The 18,655-nt window shown below is 54.6% G+C and overlaps 1 protein-coding gene across 3 annotated transcripts in view; it reads left to right on the forward strand.

Annotated features, from left to right (window-relative positions):
- Nucleotides 1–18,655, forward strand: part of NACC2 (NACC family member 2) — a 76,193-nt gene that overhangs the window by 22,136 nt on the left and 35,402 nt on the right. Inside the window, exon 1 of one of the 3 annotated variants that reach the window (XM_008534664.2) lies at nucleotides 18,219–18,601. The exons of the other annotated variants lie outside the window; for them this stretch is intronic. Within the exon in view, the coding sequence (XP_008532886.2) occupies nucleotides 18,298–18,601 (304 nt within the window). The 5' untranslated portion in view covers nucleotides 18,219–18,297. Of the gene's footprint in view, nucleotides 1–18,218; nucleotides 18,602–18,655 lie in introns of those variants that run through there. 3 annotated transcript variants of the gene reach the window in all.

Consider the following 18,655-nt stretch of genomic DNA (forward strand, 5'->3'; position numbering starts at 1 on the left):
GGTGGCGTACTGGTTAAGTATGTGTGCTCTGCTTTAGCAGCCTGGGGTTCGTGGGTTTGGATCCTGGGTGTGCACCTACACACTGCTCATCAAGCCATGCTGTGGCAGCATCCCACATAAAAAATAGAGGAAGATGGGCACGCATGTTAGCTCAGGGCCAATCCCCCTCCCCCCCCCCCCCCCCCCCGCCAAAGTAGAATATCTGCATGATGGAATATTATTTGACCATGAAAAGGAAAGGGTGAATTTTGTGGTCTATGAATTATATGTCCATAAAGCTGTTAGTAAAGGTAATACTGAGACCCAGTGCACCCTTCACAGGAACCCCTCAGGCTGCCTTTTCAGGGCCACCCGCACGTCCCTCCCACCCCAGCCCCTTTGAGTATCTGACGACCACTACTCTGGTCTCTCTTTCTGTGCATGACCCGCCACCTGCCCTTGGCAGCCTTTGGTGGTGTGCTGTTTTCTGTTTTGGCCGTTCCAGGGGGTATGTGTGCATGTCTCGTGGAGGTGCCGTGTGCCGTGTGCCGTTCCTGGACAGCTGGTGGCGTGAGCATCTCTCCCGTGCTCACCTGCCGTCTGTGTGTCCTCGGTGTCTCTCCACGTCTCCCACCGGTTTCCTGCTGGGAAGGGTTTTACTCCTGAGATCCGGGGCATCTTGATATAGTCTCAGTCGGTGTTGCCCTTTGTTGGATGTGTGGTTTGTGAGTCTTTGCCCTCACTCCGTATCTCATCCTTTCATCCTCCTAATGGGCTCTTTCTGCTGAGCAAAAGTTGTACATTTTGAGAAAGTGAAGTCGGTCAGTCCTTCCTCGTGGAAGGACTCTGACCTTGCCCTGGTCCTGAGATGTGCTCTCTGCCTTTTTCTAGTTTCGGGTTGCACATTGAGGTTCTGGATTCGTTTGGATTAGTTCCTGTACGTGATGAGAGGGTAGCAGGGTCGAGGTGCATTGTTTGCCTCTGGATGAGGCGTGGCTCCGGCGCTGCTGTGGGAAAGGCCGTCCTCCCTCCGCTGAACCGCGCTGGCGTCTTTGCAGAAAGTAGCCTGGCCGTCTTTGCGGGTCTGTTTGAGGCGCTCTGTCCTGTTCTCTCCAGCTGCGCGTCTCTCCCTGTGCAGCCTCGATTACTGTCGCTCTATCATAAGTGTTGAAATCAGGCAGACCGGTTCCTCCCGCTTAATTCTTTTTCACAATTGCCGTGGCTGTCTGTCCTCTTTGCCTTTTCATATAAATTTTAGAGTAATCTTACCTGTGTCTACGAAAAGTCTCGCTGGGATTTTGAAAGGGATTGTGTTAAATCTGTGTGTCAATTTGGAGAGACTTGACGTCTTTAATGTGTGGAGTCTTATGATCCATGAACACGGTATGTCTGCGTTTATTTAAATCTGGATTTCTTTCATCAGCAATTTGTAGTTTTGAGCAAACACATCCTGTACATGTTTTGTTCGATTTACACATAGATATATTTTTGAGCGATCATAGATGGTTTGGTTTTGTTTTGGTGATGAAGACTGTTGCTGAGCTAACACCTGTGCCAGTCCTCCTCTGTTTTATGTGGGACGCTGCCGCAGTGTGGCCTGACGAGCAGTGGTAGATGCACACCCAGGATCCAAACCTGCAAAACCCTGGGCCACCGAAGCAGAGCCCACGAACTTAACTACTGCGCCACCAGGCCGGCCCCCGGTATTGTATTTTTAATTTTGGTAATTGCTAGTATATAGAAGTACAATTTTTTTATCTTGTATCCTATGACCTTGAGAATTCACTTATTTGCTGTAGGAGGTTTTTTGTAGATTCCCAGGGAGTTTCTCCGTAGACAGTCCTGTCATCTGCCAACAGGGGCAGCTGTGTCTCTTCCCTTCCAGTCTCTGTGTTTTCTTGCCTTATTGGCCTGAGTTGAGTAAGAGTGGTGAGTGGACATCCTTGCCGTGCTCCCCGTCTCAAGGAGAAAGCTCCAAGATTTTTGTAGATGCTCTATATCAACTTGAGGAAGTTGAGAGTTTTTATCATGAATGGGTGTTGAATATTGTTACTGCTTCTACTTTGAATGGTATAAGGGGCCGGCCCGGTGGCACAGTGGTTAAGTGCGCACGTTCTGCTTCGGAGGCCTGGGGTTCGCCAGTTTGGATCCCGGGTGCGGACATGGCACCGCTTGGCATGCCATACCATGATAGGCGTCCCACATATACAGTAGAGGAAGATGGGCATGGATGTTAGCTCAGGGCCAGTCTTCCTCAAAAAAAAAAAAAAATTGAATGGTATGTTCGTGTGATTTTCCTTTATTGTCTGAGGATGTGTTGGGTTACATGGATTGATTATAAATATGAACCAGCCTCTCATCCCTGGAGTAAATCCGCTTGGTCGTCCTGTGTAATTCTTTTTATATATTGCTGGGTTCTGTTCGTTAATATTCTGTTCAGGATTTTTTACATTTATATCATGAGGGAGTAGGAATACCAGCTTCATAAAATGAATTGGAAAGTATTCCTTCCTCTTCTGTTTTCTGGAAAAATTGTGTATAAGTGGGGTTAATTCTTTAAATGTTTGGTAGAATTCTCCAGGGAAACCATCTGGGCTGACAGATTTCTTTTTTGAGAAGTTTTAAATTACAAATTCCATTTCCTTAATAGTTGTGAGGCCGTTTGAATGCTGTGTTTCATATTGGGTGAGTCGTGGTAGTTTTTTCCCCCAGGAATTGGTTGATTTAATTGAGGCTGTCGGGTTTGTGTGTGTGAACTTGTCTGTACTGTTACCTTACTTTTCTTTCAACATCTGCAGGGTCTGTAGTGGTAGCCCCTGTTTCATTCCTGATATTGGTAATTAATTTGTGTTCTCTTTATTTGTTCCTTTGTCAGTCTTACTAGAGGTTTGTCTATTTTATTGATCTTTTCAAAGAACCAGGTCTTTGTTTTATTGATATTTTTCCTCTATTGTTCTTCTGTTTCCAATTTCATTGATTTCTGCTCTTATCATTATTTCCCTTCTTCTGCTTGCTTTGAGTTTATTTTGTTCTTTCTCTGGGTTTTTTGTTTGTTTTTTGCTGAGGAAGATTTGCCTTGAGCTAACATCTGCTGTCAATCTTCCTCTTTTTGTATGTGAGCCACCACCACAGCATGGCCACTGACAGGAGTGGTGTCGGTCTGCGCCTGGGAACCGAACCTGGGCCGCCTAAGTGGAGCGTGCGGAACTAACCACGAGGCCACCAGGGCTGGCTCTCTAGGTGCTTGAGCCGAGAGCTTAGATTTGCCACTGTTCTTTTTCTTCTGGTACGTGCACTTAGTGCTATAAAGTTTTCTCTCAGCTCTTAAGTGGGTCTCACAAGTTTTGTATGTTGTCTTTTCCTTTTCCTTCCATTCGATTTCCTTGAGACTTCCTCTCTGACACACGGATGACTTAGAGATATGTTATTTGTTTCCAATTTATTTCCAGGTTTACTTTTCTGTTATTGATTTCTAGTTTGATCCCATTGTGGTTGGAGAACACACTCTGTATGATTTCAGTTCTTTTAAATTTCCTAAGGTTTGTTTCGTGCCCCAGGACATTGCCTCTCTTGTGTAAGTTCTGTGGGCACTGGAGAGGAGCGAGTATTCTGCTCTGTTGGGTGGATGTTTCTATAAATGGCAATTAGATCCTGTTAGTTGATCTTGTTTAGTTCTCTGTGTCTTTGCTGACTTACTGTCTAGTTCTGTCACTTGCTGAGAGAGGGTTGTTGAAGTCTCCGCCTATGATTGTGGATTTGTCTTTCTCTCTTTCATTCTCTCAGTTTGTGCTTCATGTATTTTGCTGTTCTGTTGTCTGGTACGTTCACAAGATTGCTGTGTCCTCTGGGTGATTGACTCTTTCCTGGTTGGGAAATGTTCCTCTCTGTCTCTGAGAATTTTCTTTGCTCTGAAACCTGCTTTATTTGATATTAATATAGCAATCCCTGCTTTCTTTTGATTATGTTTGCAGGATTTATCTTTTTTTATCCTTTTCTTTCAACTTGCCTATATCGTTATTTTGAAGTGAGTTTCTTATAGATAGGATATAATTGGGTAAATTTTTTTGTTTTTATTTTTTGCTGAGGAGGATTCACCCTGAGCTAACATCTGCTGCCCATCTTCCTCTTTTTGTATGTGAGCCGTGGTCACAGCATGGCCACCGACAGAAGGGTTGTGTAGGTCTGTGCCTGGGAACTGAACCCAGGCTGCCAGAGCGGAGCACAGCGCAGCAAACTTAGCCATAGGCCACCAGGGCTGGCCCTGGGTAACTTTTTTTAAATCTACTTTGCCAATCTCTGTCTTTTAATTGATCTATTTAGGCCTCTGCATTCGATGGAATTATTGCTATGTTAGCGCTGAAGCCTGCCATTTTATTCTTTTGATAAAATAAATCAAACCCCACATCCTGTGGGTGACTTGAACATTTTAAGATTTCATTTTGATGTATTTATAGTTTTTTTTCTTTTTGAAGTAACCACTTTATGGAGATATAATTCACTCACCATACAATTCACTCGTATGGTGTACAATTCAGTGATTTTGAGTCTGTTCAGAGTTGTGTAGCCATCACCACAGTCAATTTTAGAACGTCTTCATCACTTCAGAAAGAAACCCTGTATCCCAGGGGCCGGCCCAGTGGCATAATGGTTAGGTTTGTGCACTCCACTTTGGTGGCCTGGGGTTGGTGGGTTTGGATCCTGGGCGTGGACCTACACACTGTTCACCAAGCCACGCTGTGGCAGCATCCCACATAAAATAGAGGAAGATTGGCACAGGTGTTAGCTTAGGGCCAATCTTCCTCACCAAAAACAAAAAACAAAACTGGAAAAAACAAAACAGAGCTCCTTTGCCCATGAAAGAGAAGTAAACATCTTTTAAAGCCCTCTACCTTTTAGCAGTCACCCCCATTCCCTCCACCCCTCCCTGATCCCCAACACTTTCAGCTGTAGGCAAGCACTGTTCCATTTTATGTCTCCATAAATTGCCTGTTCTGGCCACTTCATAGAAATGGAGTCATACAACTGTGGCCTTTTGTGTCTGGCTTTTTTCACTTAGCATACTGTTTTTGAGGTTCATCCGTATTGTAGCATGAATCAGTCCTTCATTCCTTCTTATGGCTGGATAATATTCCCTTGTATGGATAGGCCAGATTTGTTTACCCATTCGTGGACACTTGGGTTGTTTCTGCTTTTGGCTGTTAGGAATAATGCTGCTGTGAACATTCATGCACAAGTTCCTGCATGGACGTCTGTGTTCATTTCTCTCGGGTGTATGCCTGGGAGTGGAGTTGCTGGTTCGTGTGGTAACTCTGTGTTTAACGTTTGGGGAACTTCCAGACTGTTTTCCAAAAATGGCTGCACCATTTTACATTCCTACCACATCTTCACCAACATTTTTAATCCGTCTTTTTTATTATAGCCATCCTAGTGAGTATGAGGTGCTGTTTCCTTGTAGTTTTGATCCGCATTTCCCTAATGGCTAATGATGTCAGCATCTTTTCCTGTGTATATTGGATGTTTGTGTATCTTCTCTGGAGAAACATCTCTTTAGATGCTTTGCCCATTTTAAAATTGGGTTATTTGTCTTTTTTATTGTTGAGTTGTCAGAATTCTTTATATATTCTAGATACAGGTCTGATCAGAAATATGATTTGCAGGTATTCCTTCCCATTCTCTTCCTCTTTCCACTTTCTCGATAGTGTCCTTTGAAGCACAAAAGTTTTTAATTCTGGTGAAGTCTAATTTACATCTTTTTTTTTCTTTTGTCGCTTGCCCTTTTGGTGTCACAGCTGAGAATCCATTGCCTAATCCAAGGCCACAAAGATTTAGCCCTGTATTTTCTTCTAGGAGTTTTATAGTTTTAACTCTTATATTTAGGTCTTTGATTCATTTTAAGTTTTGTATGTGGTGTGGGGTCAGAGTCCAACTTCGTTGTTTTGTGTGTGGATGTCCCGTTGTCCCAGCACTGTACTTTGAAAAGACTGTTGTTCTTTTCTCATTGAATGGTCGTGGCGCCCTTGTTGAAAAACCAGTTGACCGTGGACACGTGGGTTTGTTTCTAGGCTCTCACTTCTGTTCCATTGGTCTCTCTGTCTGTCCTTAGACCAGTACCACACTGTCCTGATCACCGTAGCTTTGTAGTAAGTTTTCAAATCAGGACAAATGAGTCCTCCACCTTCGTTCTTTTCAATTTTGGGTATTCTGGGTCCCTTGCATTTCCATGTGAATTTTGGGATTCACTTGTCAATTTCCACAAAAATGTCAGCTGGGATTTTGGTTAGGATTGCATGGAATCTGTGGACCAGTTTGGGGAGTATTCCCATCTTAACGATAATAGATCTTCTAATCCATGAACACGCATGTCTTTCCACTTATTTAGAGCTTTAGTTTCTTTCAACAAAGTTTTGCAGTTTTTAAAGTATAAGTTTTACAATACTTTTGTTAAATTTATTCCTGAGTATTTTATACTTTTTGATGTCATTATAAATGGAATTGTGTACTAAACTTCATTTTCAGGTTGTTCATTGTAAATGTGTAGAAATACGTTTGATTTTTGCACATTGATCTCATGTCCTGCGACCTTGCTGAACTTGTTTATTAGTTCTTATAGTTTTTTGGTCTATTCCTTAGGATTTTCTTTATGCAAGATCATGTCATCTACAAACAGAGATAGTTTCACTTTTCCTTTCCAACTATATGTCTTTTATTTCACGTTCTTGCCTAATTGCCCTCATGAGAACCTCTGGTCCAGTGTTGACATTCTGCGTTGTTCCTCTTCTTAGGGGGAAAGCATCCAGTCTTTGGCCGTGGAGTATGATGTTAGCTGTGGGTTTTTCACATGGGTCCTTTATCAGGTTGCGGAAGTCTCCCTCATTCCTCGTTTGTTGAGTGTTTCTTATGTGCTGAGTGTTTTTATGTGTTGTTTGTGCGTTAGGCGTTTTCAGATAACAGATGTTAGAATTAGCTGACAGAAATTTTAAAGCAACACTCCAGTATTCCATATTCCCAGAAGCAGAAGTCTAACACAATTAATTTTGACATCAGTTTGTCAGAATTCTTCAATATAGTTGACTATATAATTTTATATTTTTTCATAATCTCGAGCATCATATAAAAGTAATGCTAGCTTCTCTGATTGATGAAACTGTATGTGGAGTTTAGGAAATTCAGATTAACTACTTCCTTGTGAGAAAACACATCCAGATCTCAAAAATAAAATATGCGCTAGATTTATAAGTCGGGCAAGAGACACCGCATTGGTTTTTCAGCCCAGGTTATCAAAGCAGTCTGATTTGCCCAGGATTCCCCTTGACTGTAGGAATTTGGGGTGTCATATGGAAATGCTTTCTGAGCTAGTAGTTTCTCTGAAAAGGGCCCCCTCTCTCTTAATTGCTAGCTCATTTCAAATATGAGTTCAGCTTCTTTGTGTTCTCAGGGTTCTGAAAATGTTACAGTTATGAAATTGCTTCTTATCCGTTAGCCCATGAGGACACAGCTCTTTAAGAGATTCTGTCTGTCATGAATGCCCTGCAGAGATAGGAAAAATCTCCCCCCACCCCGGTGTGAGGAAGGGCACACAGGACCTGCAGCTTCAGCCACAGGTCAGAAGTAAACACAGAAAACAGCTCACCTCTCTGTGTCTCAGAGCTGCCATTTGCAGAGGACAGGAGCTATTTCCGTTATTGACAAACAAACAGATGACCGATGGGGACAGACGAGATCCCCTCGTCCCCCTGCGGAGTCGCCAGGTGACCAGACCGGAGAGCCAGCCTCCAGCCATTGCCACCCTGGCTCTTGGGCTCACGGGTCTCAGGGTACCCCGGGCAGCGTGGCTGAGACCAGCCCAGGGGTCCTGGTCCCTGCTCATCCCTGAGCCATGGAAGAGGGACGTGGCCCAAACCACAAGTTAGACAGGATACAGATGCACTGACGGATTTGGCCAACAACCAGAAACAAAAACAGTCTCGGGGGAAAAATAAACAATAAAAACAGAAAAAGATAGTCAGCGTAGGCCCAGGCCGGCCACCCCCTGGCTTCACCGGGGAGACGAGTGACTCGGTGCGGGACGCGCTCGCGCCGCCAGCTTGAGGTTCTTCTGCAGGTGGGTCCGCGTGGGTGCCCGTCAGAGTGTGGTACAGAAGTTATCAACAAGCCGCTGTACCAGCAGGAGGTGAGTGCGTGTCGGGTGTCGAGCCCGTGGTGAGGAGCTGGGAGGATGGACAGCTGGCTGGGCGGGCACTTGGGGGGCCGTGGTCACCAGGGACTGCAGGAGGAGCAGGCCATCTCTGGCCTGGCCGGACAAGGCCTGACGCTGGCTGCTGTCCTGCAGGGCGGAAACCTGTGATCTTTGCAGCTGTCTGTTCTGCAGAGAGAAATCTTTGCATCTTTTCCTGACAGAGATGAACGAGTTTGCGCTTAACTCGACGGAGCCTGGGTGGAGCGTGAGTCAAAGGGCAGTCCTCCCAGACGGCCGTCGTCCTCAGAGCATCCCAGTGACGAGCCAGGGACGAGCGGTTGACGTGTGCTTTATTTCCAAGTGTTTGATAGTTCTCTGTACAGTGTGCTGTCTGTCTGGAATGATGCCTGTCTGTCTCCCCGACTCAGCCAGCTGCTTGTTCGGGCCTCGTAGGGCCTCTCTGGCCAGCCTTTGTCTGACCTGGGGTTGTGGAGCTGGGGCTGGGGTGGACCTGCTGGGTCCAGGTGCTGCGTGGCCCCTGTGCGGCGCCCTCGGCAGGTGCCGTCATCCTCCGGTCCCTACCCCGCCTCCCTCAGCTCCCTTCTCCTCCGCTGCCCTTGCAGCGAGCTCCGCCCTTCGCTTGGCCTCCAGCCTTTCCCACAGGCTGCGTCGCATTCTCAGTTGGCCCTCAATGGCCAGGGCCCCAAGTGAGGCAGGGGTGGCCCTGGAGGGCAAGGGGAAGCATCTGGGCAGAGCAGGTGCGGGTACGTGGGAGCTGTGGGTCTGAGTGGCCGGCAGCAGCGTGCGACCCACTCCAGCATGCCTGGGGTGTCAGGAGCCCTCGCCCCACCCCAGGCCACGCCGTCCAGGCACTCAGAGGCCACCTGGCACCTGGCAGGATAGGAGCTCGCAGCTGCAGCTTCTGTGACCTCCATGGGATTCCAGGGAGATGGAGGACCAGGCCTGGGGAGGAGCCGACCCTCCCGGCATGTCTTCCTTTCCCCCAGCCCCCAAGGGGAGCGTCTGTTCCATCCCAGAATGTCGTGGTACCGGTGGGCCTTGTCCCCACCCTGTGACCGTCCAGGATGAACAGCGTGACCTCAGAGGATCTGCGGATCACACACACGCCTCTTTGCCTTCCCCTCGCAGCTCTCCTTCCACCTGTGCAGACCCCCCGACCCCTCCCAGTCTCTCAGGGGCCCTCGTGTGTCTGGGGCTGGCTGGGGCTGGCTGGGCTTCCAGGATGCAAAGGGGGAGCTTCTGATGAAGGGGCTGGCCTGATCCCCTGGGACCTGGCAGGTGGGAATGGGTGGGGAGGGCTGGTGCCCCGCAGACTGGCGAGGACATGCCCCAGAGCTCCTGAGGGTCTTCACGGGACGTGCTGCCCACCCGGCTGCATCTCGGATGCCTTTCGCCCAGGAGCATTCTGGCCGTTTTGTCCTCTGTCTGGAACCTGTGAGCCTGCAGGACGGGCTCTCAGCCTTGGAGGCCAGCAGATCAGGCCTGGTCCTCTGGGACCTCAGGTGAGGCCCTTCACCCCACACCTCGGCTGACCAGCGTGTCCTGGCCCTTCCTGGTATGAGCACTGAGCCCCCTCGCTCCCAGGCTGACCCAGCTGGCTGGTCCTCTCTCTGTGCCTCCGTTTCTGGAAAGCCTGGGTGCCTGGGTCTCCGCAGAACCTCCCCCACCCCCAGAGCTACGTGAGACAGCAGGGGTGGGATGCGAAGCAGCTGGAGCTACCACCAACCGTGGCCAGGCGCTGGCAGGGGGTGGTGGACAGCATCCTGGTGCCAGCCTGGTGCCCCCCACCCTGCCCCGCAGAGCCGCCGCTCTGGGGAGAGAAGAGGGACCCTGCCCGCAGCCCGGACCCGCCTTCCAGAAAGAACGTGCCGCTTGCACGCATTCCAGGCCATAAACTTGGGTGTTTGTATTGCGGTCTTTATTTTTCATATCAGTAATTACCTTTTATGGCCCGGGCCGTAAGCCGCGGCCCGTGCCTCCCATCGCAGAGCCGAGCCAGGACTTCCCCTCTCCCCCACCCGTCTCTCCTCTGCACAAGGTGCCTCCGTGTTGCACACGGGCTTCGGGGAGCTCTGGGTTTGTGGTTAAGATTCTCACACTGGAGCATGAGGATGATTATGTGGAGCTTTTATTTGGCCCCCAGGATTCTTACTGCATTATCCGTATTTCCTTTAATTTGTGGGATTTCTAGTAAATGGGTTTAAAAATAGGTCTGGGCGTGATGCCAGGCAGATGCGGGCAGCAGGCCTCTGCGTTTCTCCAAAGGAGAGTGGGATAACCCTGGTGTCACTTGGGCCTCCCCCTCCCGCGGGTCCCTGTGGTGCCCCGCCGCCCCGCAGGAGGAGCAGATGTGCCAGGCCTAGGGTGCTCTGAGTCCCAGATGACGGGCAGCTGGGCCGAGTCTCGGCTGCAGTCGGGGGTCGGGCCCAGGGCGTGTGCGGATCGTTGGTGCTCTGCCGCCCGGGAAGGCGGGGGTCCTGGGGTGTTTGGGGTCTGTTTGAGGGGAAGGAGGCGGCTTCACACTGTGGGGTTGACGGAGGCCAGGCTGAGTCACCTGCTGTTGGCTTGCATACCCCCTGGGTTTTCTGGGTGGCAGCTTTGCCCCCAGGTGCCCCTGGTGTCCCAGCTACAACTCAGCCCACAGCAACCCTGAGATCTGTGTGTCAGTACCAGCTGCGGGGCTCCCAAAGCCCCTCTGGTGTCCACCCATGGCGTTTGGTGCTGTACTGGGCTCTGAGTGGCCGGCGTGGCCTCTGCACCTCTCTCCCTGACCTAGGACCTTCCATTCTGTGGGCGTCTACGCTGTGTCTCCCTGCAGACAGGAGCACTGGGCCCAGAGGGCAGGGCTGAGGCCCACCCAGGCGCCTCCTGCCCGGCAGCCCCCACGCTCTTCAGTGGCTGGGGCTCTGCCCGGGATTCCTGCTGAATTTCTTTCCCCAGAATGGGCCATTGCCCCAGGGGGTGGGGGCACATCCATTGTGATGATCCCTGCCTTTGAGTCAGAAGCCAGCCGGATGGGCAGTGTCCAGAGGGTTAAATGGGGAGATGGGAGGATGGAGCCCCCCTTACCCCCCCGGGCCTGACCACACGCAGCCAGGGCAGTGTGGAGCCTGGGAGCCCGTCACTGGGCACAGGTGCCTGCTGCTTCCACCTGTGACCCCAGAGCCAGGCACCCGTGCGTGGCAGGGGGGGTGGGGGTGGGGTTGGGGGGCGGTGGCTGGGTTTCCCCGGCTTGCAGGGGAGGAGGTGCAGTCTTAGGGAGAAGGTGGGGCAGGCTGGCTGTCCCTGGGACGAGGGGTGGAGGTGTCCCTGAGGTGCTATGGGCATCTCCCTGCCCCACGATTGCCTCTTCTGCAGGGCTGATGTGGGCGAGCTTGGCTAGGGAGTGTCCCTGAGCCACCTCAGTAGCCACCGGGCCGGGGGAGCAGGGAGGTGGGGCCCGCTGTGCTGTGGCCCCCTCTCAGGGTAATTGCCCCCCACCCCAGCGGCTGATTTAGTGTTTCTGTATCAGTCTGATTTACATTAGATTTTTAAGCATAATTAGAAATGCAGGGAGCTCTGTGTCTTACCTCGACTATTTATGGCACGATATGCAGATGAGGAGAGCTATGAATATTAAAGATGGGAGTGTGTGCAAAGTCGGCTGTCTTTAATGAGTTGGGTGACCGTGCAGGGCCTTGGTGCCCCCTCCGCCTGCCGGCCCCAGGACCTGGCCACTTCCAGGCCTCAGGCCCCCCCTCCCCACCCCAGCTGCTCTGGGAGCCCTGAGGGTCGGGGAGAGGGGAGAGCAAGGCTGCCGGCCGTCTTTCAAGGGGCCGTGTGGGCCAGGACGGGGCCCCGCCGGGGCAGCCCCTGCTCCCTGCCCCAGCCCCCTCAGTGCCCCAGCCCGGGGCGCAGAGACCCTGCCTCAGCCGGGAGGGGAGCCCGGCACCGGCTGCACCACGCGGAGCCTAGTGAACTGGCTTTTTAAGTTATTAAACTATGCCCAAGGGAGACACTCTTCAAGCTTACGTTATTTAAATTACAAATACGGGTGAGAGAGATTGTCGGCTTTGCTCAAAACACTGCTTAATTCTTCCGAAGCCTTCTAGAACCGGTTGGTGGCTGGTGCCTGGACTTGGTGGGTCTGCAGGGCCTGTGGCGGGGCAGTGGGTGGGGTCTGCAGGGGGCATGGCCGGGCCTGTGGAGTCTCTTGCCCTCCCGCCCGGCAAGCCCCCTCTCCTCTGAGTGCCCGCTGTGGCTGCCTCTTTGGGTTCCTGCCGTGCTTGTTTGAGGGCCCCCCCCACTGAGAGTGGAGAGTTGGGGACAGGCAGTCATGCTAGTGAGCGGTGGCATGTCAGAAGGAGTCACAGGCTGCATCGTCTCTCTGGACACAGGGCTGGGCCACACAGACCCTTAGACTGGACCCTCGGTCAGAGCCCACCGCATAGGCCACGTGCTGTGGGACACAGGACCCGCTGTCCCATCTGATGGGGTGTCTTTGCAGCCCCTGTACAACCCTGTGGTCCTGTGCCTGGAGATTCTGCTAGGGTCTGGCTGTTGGGGGCCTGTGGTGCCCTGGGCCCTCGAGATGGGTGTTTGGGGGGTGTCTGGAGGCCTCCATGGTGGGTGGTAAGGAGCCTGGGAGCCTGCATGTGTGCTCGTGTGTCTCTGAGGACCAGCCCTGTATCGTGGCTCTCTCCTTGGGGCAGTGAGGGGAAGGATTGATAAGCACATTTTTGAATTTGCAGATTCTGGCATGCTGCCCTTCTCTGTTTGGAAAAAAAAAGCTTCCAGGCAAACATTTGTTAGTGCAGTTAAAACCGGCTTTTATGCTTGAAGCCGGTCCAGGCTGTGGTCTGGGGTGGAGGCTGCCCAGGTGCCTGGCTGAATGCAGGAGGTTTCTCCTTTGCCTCTCAGGCTGGGGCATGGTGAGCTGGGCGGGGGTCTTGGAGGTGGGTCACGGGGACCCCTGTGACCCAGAAGTTTCAGAGGCCTGACTACCCCGTTCCCATCTCTGCAGCTGAGTCCTGGGGGCCTGGGGAGAGTCCGGGCCTCAATTTCCCCTCTCTCTATTGGGGTCAGTCCTGGCTCTCTTGATGGCCTAAGTTGCCCAGTCAATGGGTGTTGAAAGCAGGAAGCCAGGGAGGGTGGTGACTGGGTGCGTGGGGTGCGGGTCCCCGCCCTCGCAGTGCCTCGGTTGCCTTGTCTGCACCCAAAGAGGTGAACACACAGTTGGTGCAGCCGGTGGTTGTTGGGGGCTGTGGGGAGGGGCTCCTGGCAGCTGAGACCCCACCATGGAGCCCTGCTTCTGCCCACCCAGGTCCTCGAAGGGCGGCCGGCCCTTCCATTAGCAGCGAGGCCCCGTGGCTGCCCAGCCTTGCTTTTTGATGTATTAAAAGTTTAATGCAAACCTGAGGCCCAAATTGGTTGGTGCCTCGCCCAGCTCTCAGGGGACCTGGCCCGCCTGAGTGGGCAGCCTCGCTTCCACCAGGCACTTGGACCCCTGAAGGGTCAACCTCTGGGCTGCTTCCCCCTACCCCCTCAGAGAAGCAGAGCTCCACAGCCACGCCAGAGCATCAGGGCCCAGGGATGCGAGCGAGCCTCCCTCCCGGAGGCCGCTGTCCAAAGTGGGCCTCCGGCCGCCCCCCCTCCTCTCTCTCGGCAGCCTCCGTGCAGCAGCGGGCGGTGTTCCCGACGCCCCGATGTGCTCACGCGTGTTCGTGCTGACTCACAGAGTTACTGCCGCCTCCCTGCGCGACACCGTCTGGGGATGTGACTGCTGGGAGGCGCCCCAAACTCCGGAGCACCTTGACTTTTAGGAGGTGGCCTTGTTGCCAGGCTGGCTTCTCCTGAGGTGGCGGGCTTGGCAGCAGGCAGTGGGGCTGCCACGGGGATACCCCCCGACTTTGCGCAGGATAGACAGGGTGGCGAGAGGGGCTCCTTTTTTCCTGCCAGAATGTTTCCTGGCGCACCTGCCTCCCTCCTTGCCTGCCATGCGTGTGTTTAATGGCTGTGCGTTTGCCCAGGTCCAGACCTCTTATTAGGTTGGTTAAATTAAATCCTGCACAATAATTTTATTTAATTTCATTGATCTCGCCTTCTTTCCCTTGCTGGTTGTGATCCTGCAGAAATCAGATGCATATTCCTGCTCCCAGCCGTGCCCTTGTCGCAGGAAGCCATTCAGGATCTCGGGTGGGTGTGGGAGGGTGGGAACCAGTGGGCTGGTCCTGGCTGGGCTTCTGTGGGACTCTGACCCCCGGCTGACACCTCGGGCCCCTGTGTGCGTGTCTGCAGCTCTTGGGGCTGGTGCCCCACCCCTTCCCCTCGGGCTCCTTCTCCTCTCCCCTTGGCGGGTGTGCTGCCTGCCAGGGGGCTAGGAGGCCTTTGATTGACAGCTGTAACCCCAGGAGCCTGCTTTTGGTCCTCCCTGAGGGAGGGTCCACAGAGAAGAGACCCCTTGGCTGCTCATGTTTTCTCATTCCAGGGCAGATCTCAGAGTCTCTGTGGGGTGGGGGGCCCCCCAAGGCTGGCACAGCTACAGGGGTTGGACTCTGGCCTTGTGGCATCAGCAGGGGCTTCCCAAAGGGGGTTCCTTTCTGAAGGGCTTTATGAGGGGGTGGGTTCCATGGTGCAGTGGCTTTGAGGATGGCTGGGGTGAACAGTTAGGGATCTCTGATATTCTGCCTGGCTTTCTAGAGCCTTCCCTGAGTGAACAGGCACACAAATCTCATGTTGGAGGGGAAACGGAATAGGTGGCATTGCTTGAGAAGCAGGAGGTGGGGAAACTGAGGCACAGAAAGGTGAAGGTGGTCATGGCGGCTGGGTCCCACTGTGCAGGGAAAGGTGAGGAGGTGCCTCTCTTCCGCGGCAGACGGCCGTCCCTTGGTCCACTCTGGCCCCTGGCCCTTTCCTCTCTGTTCACTGCACAGGGGTCGGCCTGAGTCTTGTCCTGCTTTCGTGGCCCCGGGTGTGTAAACCAAGCCTTTCTTTTATTCTTTCCTCCTAAAGTTCGGCTTTGTTCTTACCCCGGCGAGGCTTCTAAGAAAGCAACCTAAAACCAGCTCGTGTCGGGCTCTCACGGGCCCGGCCGCAGGCGGCAGCCTCACCCGCACAGGTGGCTTCAGGACACGGTGGCACAGTGCCACTCGTCCTTGGTCCCCAGGGACCCAGACGGGCTCATCGCCTTCCAGGGGAATCATAGTCCCTTCTCTGGGCAAGGGGTCTGGCCCCCAGTCCTGGGGTGGAGGTCCCTGAAGTGCGGACGGGGGCCTAGGTGGGCTGGGGGCTGATGGAGGCACCGCCCTGACCATCACCCCCCGCCCCCCGCCAGGTCGTGGCAGGTGAGTCATCGTGGTGCCGCTTCCCTGAGCATCGTGGGCTTTACCAGTATCGGCTCCGTGGACCCTACAGTAACCACCCAAGGGTGAACCTGAGCCCATTGACAAATGACCGTCCCAGGTGCGGTGTCATTTGCTTGAGGCCGCAGGCTGTGGAGGGACTTGGCTGGGGCAGGGCCTGGCATATGAGGTTGGTGCCTGGAGAGCCCAGGACCCGCTGTGGGAAGGGACAGGCCTTGTTGGCCTTGCGCTGTCCCCTGCTCTCACTTTAGGATCTGGCCACAGCCTGCCCAGCCCTGGGCAGTTGGGACCCTCTGTGGGCTGGTGCACAGTGCAGCTTTGGTGGCCTCTGCATGGCTGGGGTGGGTCACCTCCTCTCATAGCACAAGAGCCTCCATGTGGCCAGGTGACCCCACCTCGCTCTCTGGGAGGCTCCTGGTGGTGGGTGCTGTGGGTCTGTGAAAGGGGCTGTTTGGGGGACCACTCCCCATGGCACTGTACATCACTGGGCAGCACAGCCCCCTCTGTCAGCTCTCCCCGGTCGCGCCCAGCATTCAGTTAAATGCCTGCTAGGCACTGGGCAGGCCCGCCCCGCCCCTGCCAAGCTCATGAGGGGCACCTGACGCGCTCTCCGAGGGAGAACCAGGTTGTGCACAGTTGAAGGCAGTGTGTTCTGGGGCCCTGGATCCTGAGTCCTCACCCAGGCCAGGGTTGGCCCCTGTCCTGCCCTCCCCATGACAGGTCCCAATGTCCTTTGGCTTCTGGGTATCCCTCTGTTTCCCTATGTTGGCTCTGCCTATGCCCCTGTCTGCCTTCCTTTGTGGCTGGCTAGACATGTGGGCTGTTCCCCCAACTCCCACCCTGAGGCCCCAGCCCCCTTGTCTTGGGGCCGTTGGGCTCCTCCTAGTCGCTGGGAAAGGGGGACCACCAGGATGACACAGCCTGGTCTGGGGTCCTGATAGGGCTTCTGGTAGGACCTTCCGGGGGCTGGGCCTCCTGGTCTGGATAAAGGCTGGCTGACGAGGCTACCTGGGGTGGGAGGTGTGGACGCCCGCTCCGGGCCTGCTGCTGCCTGGGGCAGCTGAGGTGTGGCAGTGCCCCACTGATGGCAAAGTCCGTCCCTGGCCAGGGCAGCTTCCTGAGGGCAGTGAGGACAGGACACTGCTAGGGGGCTGTGGCTGGAGTGTGCGGGCGTTAGGTCATGCTCTTGACCTCTGGGCTTGGCCGCTGTGGCCGCCCTGGCTTCGCGCTGCTTTCATCTCTGGCAGGGACAGTACTATCCCCATCACCGAGCCGGGGTCTGAAGGCTGGTCGTTGCTGAGGTGGTGGCCGAGGGGTGCTGGGGGCCTTCCCACCCGGCGAGGGCCCCCAGCAAGAAGAGGCCCAGCCGCACCCCCTGAGCTCAGAGTGGCCGAGGGGACCATTTCTGTCAACGTCCCCATCACTGTCCTTGTCTGGCCGCCCCACCGCGAGTCCTCCATGTAAGAGGCACACTGTGCTGGCCGCTGCTCACGGGGTGGGTTCTCCACACCTGGATTTCTTCCCGCTCCCATTCAGTGGCTTTTTATCTGGTCTCGGAAGCTGAGCCCACAGTGTGTGAATGGGGGTGCACCAGATGGTTCTCTCTCTCCGGATGCCTTGGAGGGCCCCGTGGGAGGGGTACTGCCTGTCACCACTGCCGCCTCCCCACCCCAACCACCAGGGTTAATTCGTGCATGACGGCAGCCATGCTGGGCACTGCCGGGGACCAGACCTCGGTCATCTCCGGTCTCTACTCGATCCGTTCTTATGGGCTACATACGCACTTTCCAGGGCCACAGTTGGTGTCAGGTGGGGAAACTGAGGCTGAGCAGGCCAGTGGTTTGTCCTCAGGCCCCTGCAATCCAGTGGGCCGTGGCAGGAGCCTGGACCGAGGCTCCCGTCCCCTGGAGCGGGACATGCAGTGCGCACGGCGCAGCCGCCCATCCCCAGGACAGGCTCAATAGAGGCTGGGGGCTGGGGGCCCTGTGCCGACAGTCCAGCGCATTTCCTTACGGGGCGGGGTTGGGGGGGTGGTGTGTTTGCTGCCACCTCTGCGGGGGCTGGTCCATCGGGGGCTGCTACCATGGGCCTGGCCCCAGTTGTGCTCACAAAGTTAGTCTTTTAAAGAGCTGAGCCAGGTGGAGGGCTCGGGGCAGGGTGACTGCCCTGGGCGAGTGGGATGGGGAACTGGGGCTGGACTCCCTGGGCCTGCTGCTCTGGGACCCCAAGGAGAGAGGAGGGGTCACCATGGGCTCTCCCCGGCTGTCCATCTCGGGGCCTCTCCCTCCCATGCCACTTGCTCTCTCCTCTCCTGCCTCATTTTCTCATCTGCCTCCCCTCTTGGGCTCCCCTCCCTCACCCAGGGTCTGCCCAACCCCTTCGCCCCCTCCCCCCCTCACTGGCCCCGCCCGCCCTGGAGGAGTTGGGCGGCTCTGCCAGCCCTGCAGACTGTTTGGAATAGTTTAAATGCTTTGACACTCGGCTGTACTGGATGGCAGGGCGGCAGTTTACTGGGTAATTCATATGCAAAACTGCACTATAAATTTCCAGGCTGTCTCAGTTGCCGTGGCACCACGAAGCATCTCTCCACGTACAGTACAGTATTTCTGCCATCTTTGTTTGCATTGCAGTGAGTCATCAAAAGTCTGTCTTGTACCAACACCCGGAGCCGCGCATTCCTCTGGCACCAACACTCCACTGTTTTTAAAGCCGGGGCTGGGAGCTGGCATTTACTTCGGCTCCCAAATCAAAGGCGGCTATTCATTCCCGAGAGCTGCCTGAATGTCCGTCTGCATCCGGCCTCTTCATTTAGATGCTGTGCGCTGCCCCGGAGAGCCGGGCTGGGTGCAGCTGAGCTGCGGCCGCCGAGCCCAGCGCCGAGACTCTCTGCCCTCCTCCTCCTCCTCCTCCTCCTCCTCCTCCTCCTCTCCCGGCTCCTCGCACCCTCCCCACCCCAAGGGCTCCCGCTCCGGTTGCTGCATTCCCGGAGCAGCTGGCGGCTGCTGCGGGCGGCCGGCGTACGGGCGAGCCTGCCCCTGCCAGGCTGAGCGGGTAGTGCCGGGGCCACCAGCGGCAGCGGCCAAAGGTAGGTCTCCCCGGTGGGCCGGCAACTTCTCCGCAGCGGGGGCACTGCGGGCCC

The sequence above is a fragment of the Equus przewalskii genome, chromosome 26, assembly GCF_037783145.1.
Source record: "Equus przewalskii isolate Varuska chromosome 26, EquPr2, whole genome shotgun sequence".
NCBI classification, from domain to species: Eukaryota; Metazoa; Chordata; class Mammalia; order Perissodactyla; family Equidae; genus Equus; species Equus przewalskii.